The sequence below is a fragment of the Puma concolor genome, chromosome B1 (assembly GCF_028749965.1).
Source record: "Puma concolor isolate L17-30 chromosome B1, mPumCon1.1.hap2, whole genome shotgun sequence".
In the NCBI taxonomy this organism is placed as follows: Eukaryota; Metazoa; Chordata; class Mammalia; order Carnivora; family Felidae; genus Puma; species Puma concolor.
Window position 1 is genome coordinate 204,283,741 of NC_141670.1, and position 27,138 is coordinate 204,310,878.

Genomic DNA, 27,138 nt, shown 5'->3' on the forward strand with positions numbered 1-27,138 from the left:
AGTCGGTTAAGCGTCCGACTTCAGCCAGGTCACGATCTCGCGGTCCGTGAGTTCGAGCCCCGCGTCGGGCTCTGGGCTGATGGCTCGGAGCCTGGAGCCTGTTTCTGATTCTGTGTCTCCCTCTCTCTCTGCCCCTCCCCCGTTCATGCTCTGTCTCTCTCTGTCCCAAAAATAAATAAACATTGAAAAAATAAAAAAAATAAAATAATAAAATAAAATGACAAAGGCTGACGATAGCCACGCGCACCCACAGGGCTGTCGTGAAAAACCACGTGACCCAACTCGTGAAACAAGCTCGGCGTACAGGGCCAGGCACCCGACAGACGCCCAGGAAAGGTCGTTATCATTAGTGGTTACCGGCCAGCGCTCCAAGGGCAAGAGAGTCTATCCGATCTGCAGGCATCATCACAGAAGGACGGCCCCGCAACCACTGGGGTGGAGGTGTGAACAGCGTGTGTCAGGTGCTCGCTATTTCTTTTTACAAATGCCTCCAAGAGGCACGCTTGTATGTGCACGTACGCTGGAGAAGGGCCGGGAGGAAATACCCCAAATACTACTAGTGGTTATTACCCCAAAGGCCGTGAGGAAGAAGCATCCACCTTTCGTTCTCCTTCTCACGGAACTATTGGGATTGTCCTCAGTGAGCATCTATGCCCCCTGTAAAGTTCGTCAAAGGGATTGCCCGCCACCCTTCGAAGGAGCGGGCTGCATCAGGAGGGCGCAGTGAAGCCGAGCGAAGCCGGGTGTCGGGCCCAGGCGTGACGAGCGCCCGGGAGCCACAGCACAACTTCCTGTGAACACAGAGCACCGTCCCTCCACCTTCTCTCTCGGGCGATAATCCAAGACTCGGACGTGGCGAATTTTCTACGCGAGCTCAGCTTTTTGCACGCGTCTCCCTCAGCGTGGTCGGGGCAGGGGGGGTTGGGGTCCCGTCAACCACCCTGCGGGAGGGATCTGGAACCGCCCTTCCAAACTCCACCAGCGTGCGCCCGTGCCCAGCGCGGGTGGCCCGTCCCTTGGCGTCTGAAATTGGACCGCAACGCCTCGTGGTCACAAAGGCGCCTCACGCGTGCTCATTTCCACCACGCTTGGCACAGTGCAGACAGCGGGTCGGGGAGTCACCACGCCGGGAGGCAGCTCAGCAAACACCATCCTCACTCTCCCGGGAGCGGACACGACGCGTCTCTGATGACTCGGCGGGTCACCGCCTGCGGCAGGACAAGGCCAGGTCTCCCGACCCCCAGAGGGGTGCTGGCACCCAGTCCCACAAAAACTACTCCTAGGCTTGGCTCGCCCTGAAAGCGCTGAACGTCCAGAGGGTAAGTATGCTCCCTCTGGGACTGCACGGCCCAGAGTCCCGAACACCGGCTGCTGGAGAAGCAGGACAGTTGGAGGAGACTTCCTGACGATCCATCGGAAAGAGAAGGCAGCTGAGAGGGAAGGAAACTCACACAGACTACAATGAGTCAGTCATCAGAACACACAAAAAGCAAGACAAAACGAAACAATCCCCCTGAGGGGAAGCATGAAGTCTGATGAGCAAATTCTGAACAGATCCGCAACACCGGAAACAGGGTCGTCGAGGCGCAGGGCCAGCAGACAGGCTGCGTCCACGTTACCCGTGGACCTACAACCTCCGAACTTGTGGGGTGAGAGGGCTCTCCGGAATTTGTCGGAAAGGCCATTTTAAACGGTACCACTTGATTCCCACCACAAAAATGAATGTACGTTTCTACACACACATACACACCATACCTATGGGAATTACACACACACACACACACACACACACACACACACACATACTCAGCTCACATATCTGGGAAGTGTGACGATACCATGATTATTATGCAAAATCGTTCTGGTATGCAGAAACTCAGAGTGTGGTATGCGGTGGTCCATGTTTGGGGGTGGGGGGAGTCACCCTTCTCTGGATGTCAGCAAAACCCAGTGGCTTTGGCTTTATACACAGATTTCATGCTGTCGCTACACTGGATAAAGGAAAGAAGAAAAAAGAATTTAATTATCAAGGAAGCAGATTTAATTGCTAAACGTACCTGCTTCCCAAAACAATCTTGTAAGTCACGTGGCAAATACAATTAACACAGACAACATCTACAAATTGAGAGGGTTCCTAGCAAGGTTTCCTTTCTCTTATGAAGAAAGCCACAATCCCTAAAAGAAAAAGGGCCTAGACTTCTCCCTTAGAACAAATCTGTATCAAATGGTTTGAAGAGTCAAGACAATTTAGATCTGCTTTGAGATTTAAAAGCAGAAAAACCTATATTATTTTCCCACCTGCACTGCCTTTCGACTAGACTCAACGAAAAAGTTCTCTCACTCTGAAAATTCCCTTCTGCGTGCATGCACACACACGGCTTATAATCCAGGAGGAGGACTAAACAGTGGTACATAATTATTAACTTGTGAAAGGCGATATATATTTTATGCCAGCCTGCCGCAAAAGCAAACAAATTTGGAAATTTAGAAGGCTTAAGTTCAGGTCACGGCTTACCCACCTATATGAGACCAGACAAATTACCTACCTAATCTCTCTTGGCTTCGGCTCCCTACTCTTTAAAATAGGCCCAATTTTTTTTTTTTTTTTTTTTTAACCTAGCTATGAGATTGGCAAGGAACAGACATTTGAGAACACACTGCATTGTCAAGGGTGTGGAAGGCAGGCACTCTCAAACACCGACAGGGCGGGGGTAACACGGCCCAACCCTGATGAAAGGGAACACAGCATCACCAGTCTCGACCCCAGGTGTGCACGCCCCTCGATCCAGCAGCAAGAAGACCCACTGCTTCTTCTTCCAAGAGACTGGGAAGCACCTAAACGTCTAGCAGTGGGGAACTGGCAGGAAATAGTGTTTAGGTTACACCTACCTCCGTGCTTTTAAAAGAAGACACAATTCTCCATCAACGCTTGGCTGTGCTCAGACCACCTCGCGAGGGTGCAAACGTAGCAGGTCACGCGGTTACAGGAGGCAGATGGGGGACTGGAGCGGGGCCCCTTCTGAACGCCGCCCCGCTACCCATACAACACATTCAAAATCCAGGACTAAAGCAAGCATTTTTGACTTGACTATAAGAGCAATTAAGGTGACTACTAACAGTGACCCCACGGGATCGTCGTGTTGAAGGAACAAAATGACGGCACAATTTTAATCGGGGTGTCAGAGAAGCGGTCACGGAAAGGGGGCCGTTCACAGCTCAAAGGATGACAAGGCGGGAAGAGGCAGCAGAACACAGAGGAGGCGGGAAAGCACAAACCGTAAGCGGGGCTCTCACGCGGGGCTTCGGGAAAGGGTTTATGCAACGAGCTGGAGTGTAAGGTTGGTGACAGTGAGAGAGAGACAAGCCCACATTTGTAGACTGCACCTAGATCATGAAGGCCTTGAATGCCAAGCCAAGGAATCTGCGCGTCTTAACAACGGAAGACCACAAAGGGGGTTTGTACAGACGTGGAATGCTAAGAGCAGGACACCGTATGTGATTTAATCCAGACACATGATAGGCTGGAGAGGGGTTAGGAAGCCATCCTAATACAGACAAAACACAGCTGGGAGACTGACCGAGGGTACCGGCCCTGGAATCACAGTGCTCTCTGCATACAAGCACCAGCCATTTATCTCTATAGAACTGCCAACTTAAATACAGGCCGCAGCATTCGAGAACCATGTCTGTGTTAACCATCTTGGCCCACGATAACAAAATACCGCAGACTGGGGGCATGACCGACAGGAACGTATTTCTCACAGTTCAGGGGGCTGGAAGTCCAAGATCAAGGTGCCTGTCGATGCAGATCCTGGCGAGTCTCCTCGCTGTGGGTTCATCGTGGGGACGGCACGCGAGCTCCCCGCTGTCTCTTCTTACGAGGACCCTCATCTCATCGGACCGGGCCCTGTCCTCATGACCTCGTCTAACCCTATCTACCTCTGAAAGAGTCACTTCTAGTGCCACCACATTGGCAGTCATGTGGCTTCACCACGTGAATCTGGGGGGCCCGTAACAACATCCTTTCGATCACGTGGAAACAGCAAATGAATAGGAAAAAAGGTAAATTATATGTAAATAAGTTAATATTGTTTACATTGATGATAACCATAAAGGCCAATTTAAAATTTCTGTGATATGGGGCGCCTGGGTGGCTCAGTCGGTTAAGCGTCCGACTTCAGCCAGGTCACGATCTCGCGGTCCGGGAGTTCGAGCCCCGCGTCAGGCTCTGGGCTGATGGCTCAGAGCCTGGAGCCTGCTTCCGATTCTGTGTCTCCCTCTCTCTCTGCCCCTCCCCCGTTCATGCTCTGTCTCTCTCTGTCTCAAAAATAAACGTTAAAAAAAATTTTTTTTTTTAAATAAATAAAATTTCTGTGATAAGGGGCGCCTGGGTGGCTCAGTCAGTTGAGCGTCCGACTTCAGCTCAGGTCATGATCTCGGGGTTTGTGGGTTTGAGCCCCACGTCAGACTCTGTGCTGACAGCTCAGAGCCTGGAACCCACTTCGGATTCTGTGTCTCCTTCTCTGTGCCCCACCCCTCCCCACCCCCTGCTCATGCTCTGTGTCTCTCTCTCAATAATAAATAAACATAAAAAAAAATTATAAAATTTCTGTGATAAAAAGAACGAGAAGCAGAGATAAATGAAAATCAGTTATAAAACAATTTCATTTTGGTGGGGGTAGGGGGCGGTGCCTGGGTGGCTCAGTTGGTTAAGCGTCCAACTCTTGACCTCAGCTCAGGTCATAATCTCTCGGCTGTGAGATTAAGCCCTGTCCTGTACCAAGCTCTGCGCTAAACGTGGAGCCTGCTTGGGATTCCCTCTCCCGCTCTCTCTCTGCCCCTCCCCTGCTCGCACTCTCACCGTCTCTCAAAATGAATGAAGAAGGGGCCTCTGGGTGCCTCAGTCGGTTGAGCATCCGACTTCAGCCAGGTCACGATCTCACGGTCCGTGAGTTCGAGCCCCACGTCGGGCTCTGTGCTGATGGCTCAGAGCCTGGAGCCTGCTTCCGATTCTGTGTCTCCCTCTCTCTCTCTGACCCTCCCCCATTCATGCTCTGTCTCTCTCTGTCTCAAAAAAATAAACGTGAAAAACAAAATTAAAAACAAAATGAATGAAGAAACATTTAAAGGAAAACTATTTCACTGCAGATTGCACATTTAGCCTTCCCTCAGTCACACCGTGGCAGGTACACAGACTTCTACTCCGGCTTTACCACCAAAACCACGATAGCTTCTCCCCGCTTCCCAGTTTGCCAGTGCAGTCAGTGAGCTGACCCACAGTTCCATACTTTAGTACCAACAAAGGTTAGAAAACTAAACTTCACTGGCCAGGCGGACAAGCTAAGACCAACGGTGAAGGGCACAAAAGATGACATCCGCAGGGATGTGGGTCCAGCACAAAATGGGCAGTCAAGAGCCAGCTGTGGACAAAGGCAGACTTTCATAACAATGAATGAAAAACGTAGTGATACCAAGGGAATATTACTGAAGCCTTTTAAGTCTCCGAGGTGATGGCCCCAGAGTGCACAGTCGCTCTGATTTAAATGTCTGTGTGAAAAACTTCCAGAGACCATACGATTTCTACAGAATTCCCAACACATCTGTCATTTCATATTGTTACCAACAAGAGAAAGATGAGAGACTGAATCTACAAAAAGACAAAGGGCCAGACCACGTATACACACGACTCTGACCCACAGTCCAATGCAACCCGCCCAGGGAGCCGGCCCCTCACCCACAACAAGCTACCCCCTGACCCACAGTGACCCACCCAGGAAACTAGGCCCTTACCCACAGTGACCCGCCCAGGGAGCTGTAAGTCAGATCTGCAGGAAGTCAGATTTCTGTCTCTAATCACAGTCCAGGAACCCAAACAATGACCCCTGTGACCTTCGGCCAGGACTTGATCGATAACGGACAGCTTCCCTAATTTCTGTCCTGCTTCAGACTCCGGACCAACCCGAGAAAGCCACACCTGCTCCCCTGACCAGCCGCATGGACGCCCCCTTCCAGTGGGCCTCCCCAGCCTCCCTGGCCTCCCCAGCCTCTCTGGCCTCCCCAGTCCCCATCAGGCCCACCCGAGCGCCCTTTCCTCCTCTGGGAAGCAGCCCCACTGCTCTGCCCGCCTCCAAACACAAGTGTGGGTGGCTGACCCCCTGCTCCAGCCAGCGCTGAATCAACAGCTTTTGCCTTTCTCATGTTTGGTCTTCATCTGTTTCCACACAAAAAGGTCTAAAAGCAGGGGTTTTTCTCCAGGTGGGCACTCTGTAACTTAGAAGCCCGCTGCGGCATATCCCAGGTCTGCAGACATCAGACATCGTCATATCCCCCCCCCCCCCCGACCCCGGTCCTTGCCGCAAAGCCCCACGTGTTGGAGTTCTCAGTCGCTGCCGCACGGCCAGGGAACAACCAAGTGTTACAGAAAGTTCGAGGGCTTTGGGGGGAAAACCCACAGTGCATCAGCCTTTCATTTTTCCACTCACAACCGTGTGAACTTGAAAACCTCCTGATACCTCTACGCCTCTGTCTTCACGTTTAATACAACTAGTATTTACCGCTAGGCTTGTATCAAAGGGGACGCTGTATTCACAGTAGCTCACACTTACTCCCAGCTGTGGGCACCATCGCCCCGGCCACCTCTCCCCCAGACAGAACAGCAGACGCCTCGGGACGAGGCTGATGACCCCGCGCCCCGGCCCCTTTCATTCAGCGACGTGCAGTGGCATCCAGACTCACGGAGGGTCACCAAAGGACAACAATTGTTTCCACTCTTCAGCTTAGGCGTAGGTCCTTCCAACTCACACTCCCCGGCCCGTCACCGGGAAGTGATTTTCCCATGTCGGCCCTTACTTCCACTTTTAGCAACTCGGACGCACCCCTAGTAACGCCTTCTCAACTCCTCTTCGGCACCAACAACAAAACTTTCATCGGCCACACCGTTCCGAGTGCCTTCCGTGCGGAGCTAGGACCCGGGCACTCGGCTGCACAGCCCCTCCTCCCGCAGCACCCACGCACCGGCCCCGGTGGCCCCGGGCAGCCTCAGCGGCATGGCAACTCCCCCAGTCACCGCCGCACCGGCCCAGGCGGCCCTGAGGGGGCCGGCACGTGGCTGCACAGCAGCGCTCCAAATCTCGCTGCCGACGGCAACACGCCCCAGGTCGCAGGCTCCCAGCCCTCACCGCTGCCACAAGGACCCAGGCTGGGTGACGCTCCTCACCCCTTCCCACCGGAGGCGAGCCGTGACGACAGCCGGTAACGCCGATCGGTCCCATCCCGCTCAGCGCTCGCCACACGCCTCGCCCACACCAAGCTCCTGGTGGTCGTCGCCCCGCGCCCCCGCTCCCCTTTCCAAGCAGGGGTGTTTCCACGTGGTCCGGGAGGCTCACAGAAGTCCCCGACGAGCCCCAGATTCCACACGGCCAGTACCTGAGCGGCAGAGCCAGAAAGCCAGCCCGGGTCTGGGGGCCTGGGTCTCTGCCATCACCCCCACGGCTCTCCCCGAGCTCGGCGGGCAGCTGACAGACTGCCAGCGTTCGGAGGCTTCAGAAGTGCCCTCCGCGGCGGGACGATGGAGGGTTCGGCGTCGAGGAGGCAGGGTGTGGATCAGCAAGAACCCTTTGGATCTGTGAGGCTGTCTCACCCAGAGGACGGACTAAGTACCACGTGCGATGTTCTCCACGCACTGAACAGCAGCTCCCTTTGTACTCCCCAAATACAGGCGCGGCTGGCGTCGAGGCACAGGCGTGGTGACACTCGACTGGGCCTCGCCGGGCAGGTGTCCAACGAGGAGGGAGGCACGGGCTCTTGTCTCCTGGCCCAGGCCGGCCCAATGGGCTGAACATCGAAAACTCCAAATGCGGTCACGACGTCTGGAGGACTCCTTTGCCATGATAACTTCCTCCCTGCACTAAGCACGCAGAGAACTCAGGAAAGCCACCCAAGTGGGCCCGGCCGGCTGGAGTCTTCGCAGAGCTGAGAGCCTCAGCTGCTCGGTGCCACTGTGGGAGTCCCACTCCTGCTCCGCGGCCCACCTCAGAACCGCGTCCTCTGCCCTCCCATCCGCCCCCCTGCAGCCCGAAGCATCTGGTTCCTGCCTCTGCCAGCATCTGCCGCGTGCCCCGCGCCACCGTAAGGGCCACCGGGGCTGGGATCCTCCCCACAGACAGGTGCCCTACCTGCCACACGGCTGAGGGAGGGACTTCAGGGAGCACGGACACGGACGACCTGCCAGCACCACGAGGGGCGGGCGCCCTGCAGATCAAAGGCAACAAGAGCCACTGGGCCTCCGGGCAGGAGTCGCCGTGAGCGATTGAGCTGCACCCTGGAAAGCTCCATCGTGACAGTCCCTGGGCACACCAGTCAACTCGGTGCCAAGACACCAGAAAGTCCCAGCACATACAGAGGCCGTGCGGTGTGGCGGCCAAGAGCCCAGGCTTGGGCGTTAGCGTCCGAATCCCACCTCCCCTGTGATCTTGAGCGAGTTATTCAACGTCTCCTCACCTCTTGTTTTTAAACTGAGATACAACTGGGGCCCCGGGGTGGCTCAGTCGGTTGAGCACCCAACTTCGGCTCAGGTCATGATCTCGCGGTCCGTGAGTTCGAGCCCCGCATCGGGCTGTGTGCTGACAGCTCGGAGTCTGGAGCCTGCTTCGGATTCTGTGTCTCCCTCTCTCTCTGCCCCACCCTTGCTTGTGCTCTCTCTCTTTCAAAAATGAATAAACATAAAAAAAAATTTTAAACTGAGATACAACTGACACATAACAGCCTACCGGTTGTAGGTGTACAACGTGAGGATTTGACGCACTGTGACATGATCCCCATAAGCCAAGTTCACGTGAATCACCATTTGGAAAGCATTGCCAGCTTTTCTTCTCGTCACGAGAACTGAAAAAGAGGCGACCCGGCGCTGACAACTGTAGTCCCCAGGAGTCTCATCTCATGTCACCTGCAAGATTTGGACATGCCGACCCTGTGGAGTGGCCGCAGAGATAAAGTGAGAGGCAGGTGTGAAGTGTTTGGCACGGTGCGTGGGACCCGGAAAGCACTCAACCAACCGAGGCGGTCGTGAGGGTGGAGGGGACACAGAACTCCAGAATCCGGAAGTTCTAACATGAATACTACAGTCTCCTTTTCCACCCCGTCATCTGCCTCATCATAAAGATACGGCACGTCTGAGCTTCTCAGCGGGTCCCACAGACCGAATGTTGGGGTTCCCTCAAAATTCCCACGTTGAAACTGAACCCCCAAATGAATGGTCTTAGGAGGCAGGGCTTTGGGGAGGCAATCGGGTCATGAGGGTGGACCCCCCTGAGTGGGATCAGTGCCCTTACAGAGGGGACCCAGAGAGCCCCAGCGCCCTTCCACCACAGGAACACACGGCAAGAGGACACCCTCTGGAAGCCAGGAAGCGGGCCCTCGCTGGACACTGAATCTGCCAGCACACTGATCTTGGACTTCTAGCCTGCACAGCTCCAGAAATCGATTTCCGTTATTTGCCAGCCACCTGGTCTCCAGTATTCTGCTACAGCAGCCTGAACAGACTGACACAGAGGGCCACTCTTCAAGAACCGGAAAATCCAGGGGCGCCTGGGTGGCTCAGTCGGTTAAGCGTCCGACTTCGGCTCAGGTCATGATCTCGCGGTCCGTGAGTTCGAGCCCCATGTCGGGCTCTGTGCTGACAGCTCAGAGCCTGGAGCCTGTTTCGGATTCTGTGTCTCCCTGTCTCTGACCCTCCCCCGTTCATGCTCTGTCTCTCTCTGTCTCAAAAATAAATAAACGTTAAAAAAAAAAAAATTAAAAAAAAAAAAAAAAGAACCGGAAAATCCAAATAACCCATCTGGAGAAAAACATCAAGTGACGTATGACCTCCTAACACACAAATCTGAGTTAATCGGGAAGAGGGGATTTTAACGAGAAAATACCAAGCCACGTGTCCTCAAGATTCATCCTGGTTGTCACCGTCACATTCGTTTCCACAGACCAGAACTGAGAACTCCTTGCTGTAAATGTTCCAGAAATCCTTTACTGTTCAAGAGTCATTCAAAATACAGGATTCCAGAACAATCTTCGAATGCATTCCCCTTTTCTCTTTGGATATCTGTTACACGTGTCTTCATCACACACCCACGAGGAGGCCTGTGTCCTGCTCCCAAGAAGCCATTTCTGTACACAGCTCCTGCTAGAACGTTCCACACGGGCTGACAGCCCCAAACCTAACTCCACCCACCGTGGCTAAAAATACCCTAGTTTTTGTGGCACCATTACCTACTGTCCAGCACAAGAACCATCACTATTACCCCGTCTTTTTGCCTTTTCTTAGTATTTTTTACGATTAAAAACCGACCCCCAAAAGGAGCTTTCCTCGGTGCTATCTGCCTCCAGTGGCACCGCATGCCACACGCACGGGCGCGATCAACTAGTACGCACCTGCTCAAGCAAAAGGAGACAAGGATTTCCAAACTCTGAACTCACCGACGCAGCAGCACACAGACCTGAGCGGACAACGCGAGGTTTACAAAGCGAGGGCACAACTTAGCTATGACATGGGCAAGGAAGAAACACGTTGGAAGAGGGTGTTTGAAAACATACAAAAGCTATGTTCTAACACCTCCAAGGATTGAAAGGTCACTTCTTTTCCATATTGGAACACGGATAATGAGTGGAAAGGTAATTCTTGAAACTACTATCCAATATTTCAGGCTGTGTTAGATAATCCAACTGAGAAGCCATTTTTTTTTTAACACTTATTTATTTTTGAGACAGAGAGAGACAGAGCATGAACAGGGGAGGGTCAGAGAAAGAGGGAGACACAGAATCCGAAACAGGCTCCAGGCTCCGAGCTGTCAGCACAGAGCCCGACGTGGGGCTCAAACCCACAGACCGCGAGATCATGACCTGAGCCGAAGTCGGACGCTCAACCGACTGACCCACCCAGGCGCCCCGAAAAGGTTTATTTTTAAATGGCTTCTCGGGGCGCCTGGGTGGCTCAGTCGGTTAAGCGTCCGACTTGGGCTCAGGTTCACTGAGTTCAAGCCCCGCGGTTGAGCGTCTGACATGGGCTCAGGTTCATTGAGTTCAAGCCCCGCATCAGGCTCTGTGCTGACTGCTCAGAGCCTGGAGCCTGCTTCGGATTCTCTCTCTCTCTCTGCCCTTATCCCACTAATGCTCTGACTCTCTCTCTCAAAAATAAATAAACATTAAAAAACAGGTTTTTTAAAATAAACCTTTCTTCCAGGATGAGCACAGTAAAACCACATCTGACCACATCCTTGAAACAAGAAAGGATGGGACTTTAAAAATATATATATAGGGGCAGCTGGCAGCTCAGTCAGTTAAGTGTCTAACCCCTGATTTCAGCTTAGGTCATCAACTCACGGTTTCATGGGCTCAAGCCCTGGGTTGGGGTTTTCACCGACAGCATAGAGCCTGCTCAGGATTCTCTCTCCTCCCTCTTTCTGACCCTCCTCTCTCTCTCTCTCTCTCTCTCTCTCTCTCTCTCTCTCTCTCTCTCTAAATAAATAAAATATTTTTTTTCAGGAATTACAAAGGAGTTCTTAAAATTTTTTAAAAGTGTAACAATGAAAAATTCATAGAAGAGTTTAGAGAAAATGTTTGAGAAATCTTCCAAAAAAGGAAAACAAAAGACAAAGAAGTGAAGAAACAGAAGAACGCAGACCTATAGAGGAGTTCAATGCTCAGAATAAAGGACAGGCGTCCACGGATGGACAGACTCACCAAGTGTCCGACACAAGGAACAAAGACCCACATCATGGCATTACCATCACAAAATTTCTAAACACCTGGAAGAACAAAGGCCTAAAAGATCATGCAGAAGAAAACACGAGTCACATGCAAAGGAAAGGCTTTGGACACACTGACCATCACATTGGAGGCTGGATCTGAGCACTATCTTCAAAATTCTGCAGGAAAATGCTTTCTAGCCCAGAACTCTATACTCAAATGACCAATAACATGGAAAGGAAAATATAACAAGGAGAAGAAAATATTCCAACATTATATAAGATCTCAACTCTGTATGTACGTACGTATGTATGTACATTTTTTGACAGCTACTGGTGGACATGCGAAACCAAAGTAAGAGACAAAACTTAAAAAGGAGGGATCCTGACCCCAGAGAGTGAAAGGAGCTCTCAGGGAGACAGGGAAGGTCTAAGAGGACAGTGGCAGCAGGCCTAGCAAGCAACCACTGGAGAGGAAAGGCAGCAGGATGGGAGGTTCAGAAGAGTTATCCTAAGAAAAGGATAAAATGGATGATTCCCCGGTGCCTGTGGATGTACTGAGAGGAGATTTACACTGCTGGGGTGAGGGGTGAATAAAGCACAGATACAAAAAAAACTAAGCAAAGCAAACTCTAGGAAAAAGAAAGGAAATGCAATCAAAACAGACTAAACATCTCAGCTGTGAGTAACGTTTCCACAGTTGTAATAAGTGCTGCTGAATACTTCAGCAGAACCTTTGACATAATCGCACAGGGAGCACAGGGCGGAAAGAGGTGGCAGTGGGCGGAAGGGGTGGGATAAGTGACCCAAATTGGCTTCTAAGTAGTAGGATGTTCCACACACACACAATCTGGAAGAAAGAGCTGAAGCATTAAAATGATGGCCTCTGAGGAACAGGAATCAGGGTGGAGAAGGGTGGAGTAGGTGATGGCTGTGTTTTTGTTCTAAGTCTCGCAGAACTTTTGACTCTTAAAACTATGAGCCTGTGTAACTTTGGTCAAAATGAGTATTACATTTTTAAACAAAATCTGATACTCAATATCACATTGAGCGATATGTTCTTCAACGGTCTGGAACCCAACCCCTTTGAATGGCAAACTGGAACTCCGCTCCCCGCTAAACACGCACGGGAAGCACAGACACACAAAATGTTTGCCCAGGATTACAGGCTGTTCCTGAATTCCTGAAGGCCAGCCTAAAAGCCTTAGGATTCTAGATTCTTCTTTCTTACAGGCAGCTTATTTCAAATCAGAGCTTGTCACTTATCGTAAAAGAAAAAACATCCTTATGAAACAATCATTAAAAACACCTCCGTGATCAAATGCGGTCATGCTCGTTTGAGTACATGGTGGTGACTGTCACAGTTGTTTCCCTGACCACAAAAGGCACCTCATTCCCAACTATCAATCCAAGTGCAAACGTTGTTTATTGGGTTTTGCCTCAGCCGTGAAACAGACTCTTAAACTCAGGAATGTGACTCCCTGTTGGGTTGACTCAGCTGTTTCCATTCTAGAAATGGATGTGGATTCATGCACTCTACCCCATGGGGTCAGTCCTTCCTGTAAACCTTGAAAAGACAAGGTCCCAAATGCCCCACATGAGTGGTTTTTCTTTTCTTTTTTCTTTTTTTATTATTTGAATCCAAGATAGTTAAAATAGAGCGTAATACTGATTGCAAGAATAGAATTTAGGGATTCATCATTTACACATAACACCCAGTGCTCATCCCAACAAGTACCTTTTTTTTTTTTAAGTTTATTTATTTACTGTGAGAGAGAGAGACAGCCCAAGTGGGGCAGGGGCAGAGAGAGAGAGAGAGAGAGACAGAGAGAGAGAGAATCCCAAGCAGGCTCCGCACTGTCACCGCAGAGACCTACAAAGGGCTCAAACCCACGAAACCATGAAATCATGACTTGAGCTGAAACCAAGAGTCGGATGCTTAATCAACTGAGCCATAGAGGTACCCCATGGGTGGTTTTTCTAATAGAGGAATTACTCTAATGACTTCTTGGCAAAACTTCTCTAATTAGAGCGGACCACTTCAATACTCCAAAGCAAAAAAGTTTCTTGGCTTTTGACTGACCTGTCTCTCATGCAAAAAACCCCACCCCCAGCACAACAGCGAGTCAGAAGAATTGTCCTGTCATATACTAGGAATCTTAACAGCCCTGCCAATTTGCTTAAAATTCTGGTGCCTTAGTTAACTTATATATTAACTAGGATAACAACAACTTGATCAGATGTTGTCATAATTAGATCAGCTACTTGTGGGAGGCAGAGTAATGGCCCCCAAAGACGCCCATGACCCAATCTCTGGAACGTGACTAGATCGCATTACATGGCAAAGGGACTTTGCTACAGGCCTTAGATGGGGAGGTTATCCTGGGTTACCTAGGTGGGCCCCATCTAATCACATGGACCCTTAAAAGCAGAGAACTTTCTCCAGGCAGGAGAAGAGATATGGCAGAGTTGCGGCAGGCTTCAGTGGTCCTTACTGGTTCTGGGCTCAGGGGTTTGTGTGCAAGGACCAGAAAGAAGAGGCCTCTAGGAGCCGTGGGCGGCCCTCCGGCCGACAGCCAGAAAGGAAACGGGGGCCTCAGTCCAACAGGAACTACATTCGGCCGATAATCGGAATGAGCTTGGAAGCAATTCTCCCCCAGATTCTCCAGGAAGGAACACAGTCCTGCCAATGCCTTGTTTTTTGTCCGGTGAAGCCAGAGGCAGACTTTCTCAACCTACAGAACAATGACATAACAAATTCGTGTAGTTTGAAGCCACTAACGTTGTGGCAATTTGTTACAGCAGCCGCAGGAGACCCATACGGTGGTCGATGCGAGAATACCCAGCAGAGTGTGGGTCACGCTGTTGACATATTCAACAAGAGTACACAGACTTGAATCAACAGGCAAATCAACAGGCAAGGATGGCCGTCCAACACGACACATTACGGACCTGTTCTGATACATGCAGATTTGGGGAATTTCAAACTGCCCGGAACATTCTGCAGATTTCAGGTTTGGGGTAATTCACTGCCCTTCAACTTAGAAACATCCCAATGCCTGCCTTGCCCAATAAACTCTAAGCGCCACGCAGGAGAATAAATGCCGGACTGCGTGCACCAACCCGGCCCCCAAACTCTCCTGCATACCTATGGCGGCACTTAACTGCACCGCACTGAAATGACACCCAGGTCTGCTTCTCCCACTGGACTGTAGAGCCCCAGCTCTTCCCAGAGAAGTCACCGCGCCCCAGCTTGTATTTGCACATTGACCGCAGTACTCGGGCATGTCACAGATAATCTGTACAAACGTCTGCTGAGCTTTGTGACCGTTACACCGTCATAAAAAGGGGGTTCTTTGAGGACCAGTGCTGTGCTTTATTAGCCTCCGTATTCTTCCCACTGCCATGCCTGGGAGCTCAGAGGCACAGAGTGGTTGGTGGAGAGGAAGAAAAGGCAGGGGGAGAACAAGAGAAACTGGGAGGTACTGCAGTTTCCAGGGCAGCCTGGCCGATGGAGAGGGAGGCCCGAGAAAAACTGGGTGCTGAAATCAGGCTTGCACTGATGCCCGCTGCTCACTCATGTGAACGGCAGGAATGCCTGGCTGCCCTTGACCTCAGACTGCCTATCGCCTTTTCCCACCTCGACAGGTCGCTCAGGTACTGAAACCTCAAGAAAGTATGCTTCGTTAAAGGAGCACCCACGGGATGGCACAAAACTGAAGACACTGTTAAGGGCTCGGTTCCACGCCTCCAGGAGCCTTGCTTACGGAAAAGGGGGGCAACTGCACGCGGTGCTTCCCCACAATGCTGAAGTGTCCAACAACAATGCCAATTACAGACTAAAAACAATCCTGGATGAAGTTGCCCGATACACTCACATAAGGGCTCATATGTACGTCTGAAAAACTTGGATTCGTTAAATTCGTAATCAAGCCTTTTTTTTTTTTTTAATCTTTGGCAACAAAATATCTCACAACTTACAAATTCCGCCACATTCCTGATTTCGTTTCATCCTCAGAACAATCTCTTGAGCGACATCGAAGAAGCAACCTAAAGGCTAACTCCATTTCACAGCTGAGGGAGCTGAAGTCCCCGGGAAGCACTCGAACGTCACGAAAGCCTCACCGGGAGCACGTCTCTCCTTGACGTATCCCGTCCAAAAGATCCCAAGTGAGTGACCTTCGGTGCGTCACCTGGATTTACATCTTGCCAACATCCAAAAGGATCTCGAGGAGGCTTAATCACAGGCACGTGTACGGTAAGGACTTTAAAGTGGAAAAGAGAGAAGAAAATCCATTTGGTGGGTGACACGGGGCGTGGGGTGGAGGGTAGGCCTGAAGACCAAAGGCTGACTTTGAGCCAAGTGATACGCAAAAGAAAAAGGTGATTTACAGAACATCATAATCATAAAAAAAGGAAGCACCATCAGGGCTTTAAAGCAGGATGAATGAGGCCTTGGGTGGGGGCCCCTGGGGGAGGGGGAGGGGTCCTCTCTTCCCTCAGTAAAGAGCAAGAGAGGACAGCTTTGAAATGCAGAGTCCAAACTCTACCCCCGGGCATTCCATTCCCGAGAGGCTCCTTTCCATTGGGTCCATAGACGAACCCAGCCAGCTACACACAAAATAAATGGTCTTCTCGAAGCAAAACGAACATTAACCAGTTAGCTTTCAGTGAGGACGTGACTGCATCCTGAGAAAACCGCAGAGAAGAGCCCGTGGAGTTTCTGAAGGCCCCTCCTAAAATGAAATCGCTAACAAAACAAACCACATGCCGCATGTAACAAAGTACATTTTTTTTAAATTAAGACTGCAAACCGAAAAAAGGAACCAAACTCCTACTGCGTGAGGTGAAAAATCTTAATTCAGCGGCACCGTAACCACACAGCTATCCCCTATTTTTAAGCCCTGAATCGTCCACACAAGAATATCAGAGAAAACTGTGTATCCTTTCTACAGACAGACAAGTGGCTTTCAGTGAATCAAGCACACCAAATTCCCATTTTACCGAACAGATACATTGGAGAGGAGATTAACAGCTGAAAGGGTTAATTACCATATTCCTTAGAACTGGAGTTTCCTTACAGGCCATTTAACGTAGGATGTAATTTCTTGCAAGTAACCATTTTACACTGTGCTTTGCGCCTTTTCCTGAAGTCACATACACCTACTCAAGGCACTCCCAAATTCCGCTTATTTCCGACTCCCCAAATTAACATCTCTGCTAGACACGGGACACACGGAAGCCTTCACACGGCACTCAAACGATCGACTGAATGCTCCAGACACGAGTTCTGCACCCAACCTCATTAAGGAAAACATCAAATCAATCTGATACGGTGAAGATGTTGCAAGGACAGCATAGTTACGAAGAAAGATCAAAACGTTGCTTAAGCTTCCATCATAGACTCTGGTCCTCAAATCTGAGATAAAGTATACAGCCATGTGACCAAACCCTCCGAAGAAAAAGAAAATAAAAGAACTTCCACTTTGGATCCTACGCCTTCAAAGATCTCCACTTTTTACACACTCCTGCTAAGAGAACGTTCCTCTGCTCTATTCTGTTGAAATAATTTAAAAAATTAGGGCTGAGAAGTTTCTTCCCTCGATTAAGACTCTCAGAGGGGAAGAACGTGATGCCCAGAGGGGTGGCTTTGCAGGAACAAACAGGATCCACTCTGGAGCCAGAATTAGAAGGCATAAATGCCAACCCAGTACCCTGTAGGCACGGTGCGACAAACACCAGGAAGAAACAGCGAACCCTTTGGAGAGCTGACATGGGGAACCATGGTATAGAAACGAAGCTCCCTCGTTTATTTATTTTTTTTAATTTTTTTTAACGTTTATTTTATTTTTTGAGACAGAGAGAGACAGAGCATGAACGGGGGAGGGGCAGAGAGAGAGGGAGACACAGAATCAGAAGCAGGCTCCCGGCTCTGAACTGTCAGCACAGAACCCGAGGCGGGGCTCGAACTCACGGACCACGAGATCCTGACCTGAGCTGAAGTCGGACGTTTAACCGACTGAGCCACCCAGGCGCCCCTACCTCGTTTAAAGAACACCCCTTCTCAGCTCCGCACACACACGGTGCCCACCTCTACCAGAGCATCCGGCGGGCTCTCCCACGGCTCACCACTCTGTCCCTGAGGACCACAGAGGGCAGGACAGAGATTTCAGGGAAGGTTTCGGACAGGAGATGCTGCTGAAAGTGGCAGATAAGAAGGGGTAGGCGGGGTCAGAACTACAACAGCTACGGGGTGGGGGGGGGGGGGGGGGGTTGGGAAGACTGGAACACAGACAAGGGTCTGCACCTTCTGGGTTTTCCAAAAGCAACAGCTGCCTTTTTAGCACAATTTCGTCCAGTGCTGCTATTTACACGCTATCTTGTCCACAAAGCATTTCAGTTCGGCCATTAGAACTACTTCTGCCTACACCTCAGTCTTCTGTCTTGGGCCAGGACACCACACGCTTAAAGAAAAGAAGAGGCTGTCTTGTTCAGCCGTGCATCCCCCAGGGAAGAGACTCATCCCGGGGACACTGTCGGCGTTTCCGCTTTATTTAGGTGACGGGGCATCCAGTCTTGAAATCTGAGTTTCTCCATCCGCAGCCTCACCCTGGCTATCCCTTGGTCGACTTGACCTCTAACTGTAACTGCCTTGGCCTCGTTCCGTGGGTGTGGATTCTCCTCCTTCAAATGCGTTTTCCAGCCCGCCAAATTCTTGTGAGAGTTCCCTCGACTCTCCAGGCGCTGAGAGCTGCAAAGTTAAATCTGGCTTTCCAGATTTTTTTTTTTTCCCTCCCAATCCTAACGGAAGAAATCAAGAAGCACCGGGCAGAGGGGCTCGGCTCCCTCCAATCAGAGCCTGCTCTTGCACCGGAGCAGGAAACGCGGCGGCCTGACTTGCGCGGTCCCTGGGCGGGCCAGTGACAGCCTCGCGGTCCCCAGGGACCCGCCAGGGAGAGGCGTGGGTTCCAGAAGGGCAGCCCGGCGATGCCGCTCCCCATTTCTGCTCATTTGGCGGAAGAAAAACGAAGGCGATGAAAAAGGGAGTCAGCTGTCCTACCCAGGCCAGCTGCGCCCCGTGCACCCCGCTACACCCTGCCGGGAGCCACCCACCACCCACACAAGGACGCCCTCACCGCACAGGCCACCACACACACACTCACAGGGGTGGGATCACACCCCTGCAAGCCCCCAGGTGGGGCGGGGGGGGGGGGGCAGGGGCAGTCTCCCAACTCACAGGGTGGCCAGGACACCGGCGGCAGGGTCCACGCAGGGCCACCGTGGGTAACACACATTCACTTGACCAGTCGTGGAGGGGGGCAGAAAGACAGCGCCGCTCACACTCAGGGGGACCAGGACCCGCCCGCTCAGAGTCCCTGCCATCACCCTCAGTGAGACACAGCAAGGCGGCCACACCATGGGCGGAGGGAGGGCACAGCACGCAGGACGTCCCGGATTCCCCACGCGCAAGGGCCGACGCAGACCCACCTTCGCCGACACAGTGCACCAGCCACACCATAGGGGGAGCCAGGCCGGAGCCGGAACCCCGCTCTCAGCGATCAGAAGCCCCGCGGGCGTTCACGCCGGGGGCCACGCGGGGTCGCAGCAGGCGCAGAGCCCCCTGGGTGCCACCCAAGGCGGAGACAACGCCCGGGCGCCCCGGATGCGCGACCGCGGGGTCAGTCCCGATCTTGGTCCTGCGAGGCTCAGGGTGGCGGCTGCCACCTCGGGCTGCGACCCCGCGGGTGCCCCGCTTGGACCTGCCACACCCGGCGCGGGGAACCCCCGCCGCCCGGGACTCCGTCCGACCCCTGGGCCTGCGCGCGGCCCCGAAACCCCGGTCCGGTCGGCGGAGCCCCCGCCTGTCCCCCACCGAGGAAGAACCTCGCCCAACTCCGGACCCCCGCCGGGCCCGGGACCCTTGCCACCCGGGACCTCCGTCAGGCCAGCCCCGCCGCTCGGCCCCCGTCCCCCCACCGGCCCGGGACCCTCGCTGGCCCCCGAGACTCGCGGTCCAGTCCCTGGGCCCCCACCGGCTCCGGACCCTCACTCAGCTCCGGGACGCCTGCCTGCCCCGGACCCCATCCGGCCCCGAGACCCTCGCCCAGCCCCCGCCCCCCACCGACCCTGGACCCTCGCCCGGCCCCGGAACCCCTGCCTGTCCCGGGCTCGGTCGGACCCCGAGACCCCCGTCCAGCCCCGGTCCCCCCACCGGCTCCGGACCCTCGCCCGGCCCCGAGACCCCTGCCCGCCCCGGACTCGGGCCGGGCCGGCCCCGCCGCCGCCGCCGCCTCACCTCAGGTCACCGCCTCAGCGGCGCTCGCTCCGGGCCGAGCGGAACAGAGCCGGGCAGCCCGCAGAGCCGCGGCCGCCGCAACAATGGAGCCCCGGGGCGGGGCCGCCTAAGCCGCCGCCTCAGCCCGTCTCCGACTCGGGCTCGGGCTCGGGCTCCGCGCGGAGCAGCAGCCGGCGCCAGGCTGCGGCCGGCCTCAGGCAGCGCGCAGGCGCACTCGCCCCACCCGCGCCCCTTCGCCCCGCCCCCGGCGGCGCCCGGCATTCGGGGCCCACCCCCCGACCAATGGGGAGGAAGCCACGCGCAGGGGGCGGGGCCGAAGGAAACAAAGGAGGAGGCGGGGCCGCGCCGGGGCGGGGCTGCGGGGGTCTCGCTGGGGCCGGCCGGGTGAGTCCGCGGCCCAGTCCGTTCAGAATCTGCTCGGCAGGCTGTGTGCTCAGCCGGAGCCCAAAGCTCATTCTTCTCGTTCTCGGTAAATGGCCTCTCCATGCACCCAGTCGCTCAGGCTAAAATCTGAAATCACCGTGGAGTGTCTTATTTCCCTCACTCCCTCGTGCGGTCCCTGTCCGCATTGCCACTCTGTCACAGCACCAGCTGGACTTGCCTGAGCGGGTACCCCACCCCCCACCCTCAGTGAAGCGTGATCTCTCTCTAGGACAAGCCAAGAGTCGGACTCTGATTCATTTCTGCGCACAGAACAGAGCCCGGTGCCCTAAGGCGCTCAGCGAATGCTAATAGGACAGATGGATAAATGGATAAAGTCCCATCTCCTTGTGATGAGGTTTGCGGGTGATGGTGGGGGGGCCAGCGCCGACGACCAAGAAAGAGTTCTCGAAGACCTCTTTGGTGCAAAAAGGGGATTTTATTAAAGCACGGGGACGGGACCCAAGGGCTGGAAGAGCTGCGCTGGGGTTGTGAAGAATGGCTGGTTTTACACTACGGAGTTGGGGAAGTAAAGTCAAAGGGAGGCCTCCAGCGGGACTTTGATGTGCTAACGAGGAGTCCTAAGCTGCCGGAGGCCCAGCTACAGTCAAGCTAAGGTTGTTTTCCCTCTACTGAGGCATTAACATTATGACAGCAGGGGGTTCCTGGAGAGACGTTCTACTCTGTATTTGCCTTAAGTATTTGTCAACGGGCTGCAGGCTATAAATTAAATTTTACCTGGCATTTCCTTCGGCCTTTGTTCCCCATATCACTATGGAAGGGTGATGTTGGGGCTCCAGGAAACTGAGTCTAGGGTTTCTGGAGATGAGGCTGTTGATAAGATTGCCTTTTTCTTGTAATTTACTAAGATGTTTCTAAACTAAGAGCTTAGTAAACCCATGTCCTTCAGGACTGTGATCTCTATCAGCTGCCCATTCGTTTTCTCCTTTCCTTTGTCCTTGGGCAGCCGGGAGTGCCTGAGGAATGACACACACATCCCACCTGGGGGGGGGGGGGGGGTCGGGGGTGTGCTGGCTTGCACTTTGTCCTCAGTCCTCCTCAACTCACTCATCACTTGAACATGCAGAAACACACACACACACACACACACACACACACACACACACACTCGCACACACGGACAACACTGAAAGCCTGACTTCCAAGCTGATTTGCCAGACAAATTCCTCCACGAATATAAGAAGCTTCCCTACTCCTCTCCAGCCAGGACCCCCCTGTGGTCTGGGGATGTCCTCAGAGAACAGGAAAATAAAATCCCAGGGAGTACAGTAGTTTCAACAAAGGATGGTCACCCAGGCTTCAGACCTTCGCACACGCTGCCCTCTGCCTGACACACTTTTCTCCCTGTATTAGCCACCTCCTACTGACCCTTCCAGTCTCTCCCTAAGTGTCACTTTCCCCAGGAAGGCTTTGTAGCACCCCCAATGCTACAACCATGGCAGACACACCTTAAGGTGACCTCCAATGAGGCACACCCATCCCCTGCCTTGAGTGCAGGCAGAAACTGTGACCGCTTCTGGCCAATACAATGTGGCCAACATGGTGGGGTATCACTCCCAAGGTCACATTATATTACATAAGCACTTGTCTTCACAGACTAGAGACAGAGGTCACACTTACAGGCTTTGAAGATGTCACCTGCCATGCTGGATGAGATGGCCTTGGGGAAGCCCACCTGGCCGATAGTCTGTAAGACCTGAGGACACTCTCCAGCCTATAGTCAGCAAAAAGCTAACCCCCATGTCATGCAGGCCCGCAGAAATAAATTCAGGCAGCAACCTGCATGAGCCTGGAAATGGGTTTTCCCCTAGTGAAGCCTCCACGTGAGAATGCAGCCCAGCCAAAATGTTGAATGTAGCCTGGTGAACCCTGAGCAGAGGACCCAGCTAAAACGTGCCAAACTCTAACTCAGAAACTAGTTACAAAATGTGTGCATCATGGGGGTGCCTGGGTGGTTCAATGGGTTAAGCGTCCACCTCCTGATCTCGGCTCAGGTCGTGATCTCACGGTTCAGGGGATCGAACCCTGCGTCAGAATGTGCACTGACAGCACGGAGCCTGCTTGGGATTCTCTCTCTCTCTCTCTCTCTCTCTCTCTTGCTCCCTCCATCCCTCCCCTGCTCGCTTGCTCTGTCTCTCAAAAAAGGAAATACATTTTTAAAAATAGTTTAAAAAAAAAAAGAAATGTGTGCATTGTGTTACGCTTCTACATTTGTGATTATTTCTTATGAACTTGAAAGCCCCACGAGAACAAGAATGGACTTTGTCTCGCTCCCCACTGTGCTGCAAATGCCCAGCACAGTCCTGTTCTAGGGCAGTCGGTTGGAGGAGACCAAGCAGTCAGCTTGCTGGCTGGCCCCACTGTCCTCTCTGACCCCTTTCCCTTGGCCATATTCCATCATACAGACCTGAATAGTGTCTTGTCTTCCGAGCCTCCCTTGCAGCCTGAGGGGACCATGTGACATTGTCCTGGCCAGTGAGACCTAGTGGAAGTTGGCTGAAAGGTTTCCAGCAGTTGGTGCCCTGGGGCCAATTTGGAGCAGGCCTTGAGAGCTGATTGTTCACCCTTTGGGAATTGTGCAAAGTCACTTATTAAACAAAATGGCTACCTAAAAATTAAATTGTATGCACTTACAATGAAAGTTATATCAAAGACAAAAGTTATATCAAAATCAAAAATTGGGGCGCCTGGGTGGCTCCATCGGTTAAGCGTCTGACTTCGGCTCCGGTCTTGATCTCACGGCTCGTGAGTTCGAACCCCGCATCGGGCTCTGTGCTGATAGCTCGGAGCCCGGAGCCTGCTTCGGATTCTGTCTCCCTCTCTCTCTGCCTCTCCCCTGCTCACGCTCTGTCTCTCTCTTTCAAAACTAAACATTAAAAAAAAAAAAACAAAAATAAATATCCGGAATTGGCTCCTAGTCATTTTACTGTGGTTTGTGACTATCTATGCTACTGAAGATTTTAGATCTACTGTATGATAGAAATTCTATATCATGTGGTGCTACTGATATCTGTTCTCATGGCTGCCTCCAGCAACGGCATGTTGGTAGCTTGAAATTAGATGTGGTGGCGCCTGGGTGGCGCAGTCGGTTAAGCGTCCGACTTCAGCCAGGTCACGATCTCGCGGTCCGTTGAGTCCGAGCCCCGTGTCGGGCTCTGGGCTGATGGCTCGGAGCCTGGAGCCTGTTTCTGATTCTGTGTCTCCCTCTCTCTCTGCCCCTCCCCCGTTCATGCTCTGTCTCTCTCTGTCCCAAAAATAAATAAACGTTGAAAAAAAAATTAAAAAAAAAAAAAAGAAATTAGATGTGGTGGGAGGATTTATGCCGCAGAAATTGGTAACGACGATAGACCAGGACTATCTTCCTCCTTCCCACCCCCCAGAAAGCCGATGAGTGAAGATCTACCGGCACACCATTAGCTTCCAGAGAAAGTGTTCCTCTTCGAGAAAGGGGTAGACCCCGCTGATGCTGCTTTTTCTCGGCAGTGGAGCTCATTCGTTTACCTTTGGACACACATGTGACCCCTGGACCCGTAGCAGCCACTTGACAATGAGCAAAGTCAGAAGCAGATCCTGACTCTTCCATCCTGGAGCCACTGGATCAAGACAGGGAATCGCCTGACTCCAGATTCCCTGTGGAGCAGGAAAAGCAAACCCCCTTGGCTGTGTCAGCCAGCGCTGGTCAATTTTTCTGTTACTTACAGAACTCCTAACCGACATATATAGGCATTCAACACGTGTCTGTCACACGGAGAAACCCAGCCTGACTCTCTCCTTCCTCATCAGTGGCCATCCTATTTGGGCCCCACGATCACTGACACGAAATTCACCACGCAGTGAACCAGTCCCGGCAGGTTTCATAGCTCTGACTAGTAGAAAGGTTTGTCCTATATGAAAATAAAATGTTGGGACCTCCCGGAACCTCAGAAAATAAGCCCAATCCCTGTCTGCCACCACAGTCCTAATAGAAAGAGAGCATTCATTCAATAGGAAAATAAATCAGGGCTTAATGACCCCAAAGTTGCACCAACGCTCTTTATGGAAGCTCCTGACCTAGTCTGATACTGTGAAGGGCTACTTGGTGGGGTTCGTGACCTGAGACCTCTTCCCAGACTTTTCCAGTAACAAGTCTCTTGAGGAAAAAACATGATTATGAAATATTTCTATGCCAAGGTAAGCAACACGATGCCTTTGACACAGTCTTCCTAGATTCTGGGACTAGAGGGAGCAGGGACCAGCCTGGAAGGACAGATTCGCCTCCCCTGGATCGACTCAGTTGCCGCCTTCTCTGACCACCCTGCATCAATCCATCAGCACCCAGACCTTCATCCGCGCGAACGAGCCCTCCGTCTCCTCTTTCGCCCTCCTGACTGCTGCCCAGGGTCCCTCCCGCATTCAGACCCGGGCACATACGGCCAGCATGTGCTTTCCTGTCTCCCAGCCTTGGTGCCCGTCCGCCTCTTCCACCCCCACACGGTTCCGTCCCGTCTCATCCGTCGGTCTGCATCTCACCCTGCCATCTGCCCTCTTGTTAACCCTCTCTCCCCTCGGCCTCAGCTGTACCACACCCGCCTGCCTCCCTCCCTGTCCTGCTGCCCTCCTCGGTCACCTCTGTACTGCATTCTTCCTGCACCAGATGTAGGAAGTCTAAGTCCACAAAAAGCCAGTGTTCCGCTGGGTCCCCTCTTCTCACTCTGCACCGTCCCCAGGGATGGCTCGTGAGGGCCTGTGACTCTGGCCATCCCTCACAAACATCCCGCCCTGCCACCTCCATCCACCGAGTCTCAAGCCTGTCAGCCCAGCGGTGCCTGGGGCACCTCCATGGGGCGGCCCCTGGGCACCTCACCCGGGACACGCCGTGGCCCGCACCTGTCTTCCACATCCCAGACTGGCTGTTCCTCTCAGGTTTCTCACTCACCAGTGGCTCCAGCATCTGCCCCATTGCCCTGCCAGTGAGTGGGGTCCCACCCTCTCCCCCGTCCCCACACCCAACCTCCAGGTCCTGCTGGCTGTCTTTCCGGAATCCACAGCCCCCCTCAGCCTTTGCAGCTCTCCCCAGAATTGTGGCAAAAGCATCCATATCATTCTCCTCCCAGGCCTGGCCCCTCCAACCTCTTCTCCTGGGGACAGCTCATGGCAAAGGAAGAAGGGCAGAGATAGTGCTCTAAGAGCAAACCTCAGAATTCCTTTCCCAGAGAAAAGCACAAGTATTGGTCTGGGAAGCCACTGGAAAGGAAGGTTAAAGGCGACTATAGGCCATAGGTGGCTGGGCTGAGGCAGAGAGCTGCACTGCTCTGGACAAGAATGGATCAGCAGGTGCGTTTGGGAGCACCCAGAGGAGGGGGTGAGCCACTGCCCCAGAAGCTGACCTCTCGATTGACTTGTTGATTGTAAGGCAGTTGCCCCTCCTCAGCAGAGCCGGGGGTCTGGGGGAAGCCACAGCTGGTCAGCATTGGAAGAGATGGACACAGAGCTAGAATGGCCTTACCCCCCAGAGGGAACGGGGGGATGCCTCCCCACTGCCCACTGTGCTACGGGGCTCTCTTGAGAACATCTGAGTCCAGAGAGTGACCATAAACCCAAACCGAAAGGCTGTCCTTTTTATCGACTTGTCTAGGGCAGAAAAAAATCCTGGAGACATGTGAAAGACCATCAAGCTTTTAGTGCAGGGAAGGTAAGAAAAGACTCAGGCAGGCGAGAATGACTGGGCTGCTGGCAGCTGGCGGAAAGGGGTCGCCAAAGCCTCGTAGGACTTGTTGGGAGCATCTAACCCAATATTAGCCCCAACCAGTGCTGGGGGCCCGTAAAGCAAGTTCCCAGCAACCCCCGCACGCCTGAGGCCTTCATGTGCTGAGGGGAAAGACTGTAAGCTGGCACAGCTGGGGTCTGTGCATGCTCAGACTCACTGGGGACAGGGGTCCTGTCAGGAGCCAGCCTGGAGTCGGTGACCCAGGGCAGCTGGAAGAAGGCCCCCTTGAGGGAAGATGGATCAAGATGGAGTCCAAGGCAGGAGGTCAATGAGAGCAGAGACTTCGGACAGGATAGAGGGTATGCCCGCCCCTCCCCCAGCTCAGGGTCAGTGTGTGAACTTGTGAGGCACACAGTTCAATCCACAGTACCTTTCCTCCTCTTGAGGGTCAGGGACGGTGTCTTTTTCATGCCCAGTTCAGTGAATATTTGCTGAGGAACGAGGTTATCTGGACGGAAGGAAGAGTGATAACAAGGGGGGGAGGGGGGGCATCTCATGGACGCCTTTGCGGAGAAGATAGTATCTCAGCTGGGTATTGAAGAATGGATAGGAGTTTGCTAGTTGGGGCATCGCAGGGAGAGGAAGGAGCCTTTGCAAAGGGCACTGTGTTTGGGAGGGAGGTGAGAAGGTGCTGCCTGAGAAACAAGGGTATGAGGGGAGGAGGAAGGAGGTGTCTGTGGAGGGAGTCAGTGGCCAGGCGGTGCCAGTGAAGGAGTCGGGGAAGGGCCCCAGAGCCCCAGTGAGGCACCCAGGCTCATGGGCAAATGTGTGCTACAGATTTCTATGGGCTCTTGAGCACGGGATGGACCAGAGGGGATGACGTGGCATCTAAGTGTTGAGTAGAGACATGTTCAGGGGGCAGAGGCGGGAAGAGCTGTCAGCAGGTAGGGCTGCTCGGTGGAACTCTCCGGAAAGAT

The 27,138-nt window shown here is 53.1% G+C and overlaps 1 protein-coding gene across 5 annotated transcripts in view; it reads right to left on the reverse strand.

Moving 5' to 3' along the window:
* The window catches only part of AFAP1 (actin filament associated protein 1), a 149,519-nt gene extending 129,276 nt beyond the window's left edge, over window positions 1–20,243 (reverse strand). For 2 of the 5 annotated variants that reach the window (XR_015250624.1, XM_086705528.1), the window contains exons 1-2: window positions 20,035–20,243; window positions 8,769–8,883 (exon numbers count right to left, since the gene is read on the reverse strand). Coding sequence is in view for 2 of the 5 variants with exons in the window: in XM_086705528.1 (XP_086561654.1) it covers window positions 8,769–8,845 (77 nt within the window). In the remaining 3 variants the exon portion in view is untranslated. The remainder of the gene's footprint in view (window positions 1–8,768; window positions 8,884–20,034) is intronic. The other 3 variants (XM_086705533.1, XM_086705529.1, XM_086705532.1) reach the window with 2 other exon arrangements.
* Window positions 20,244–27,138: the final 6,895 nt, after the last annotated feature.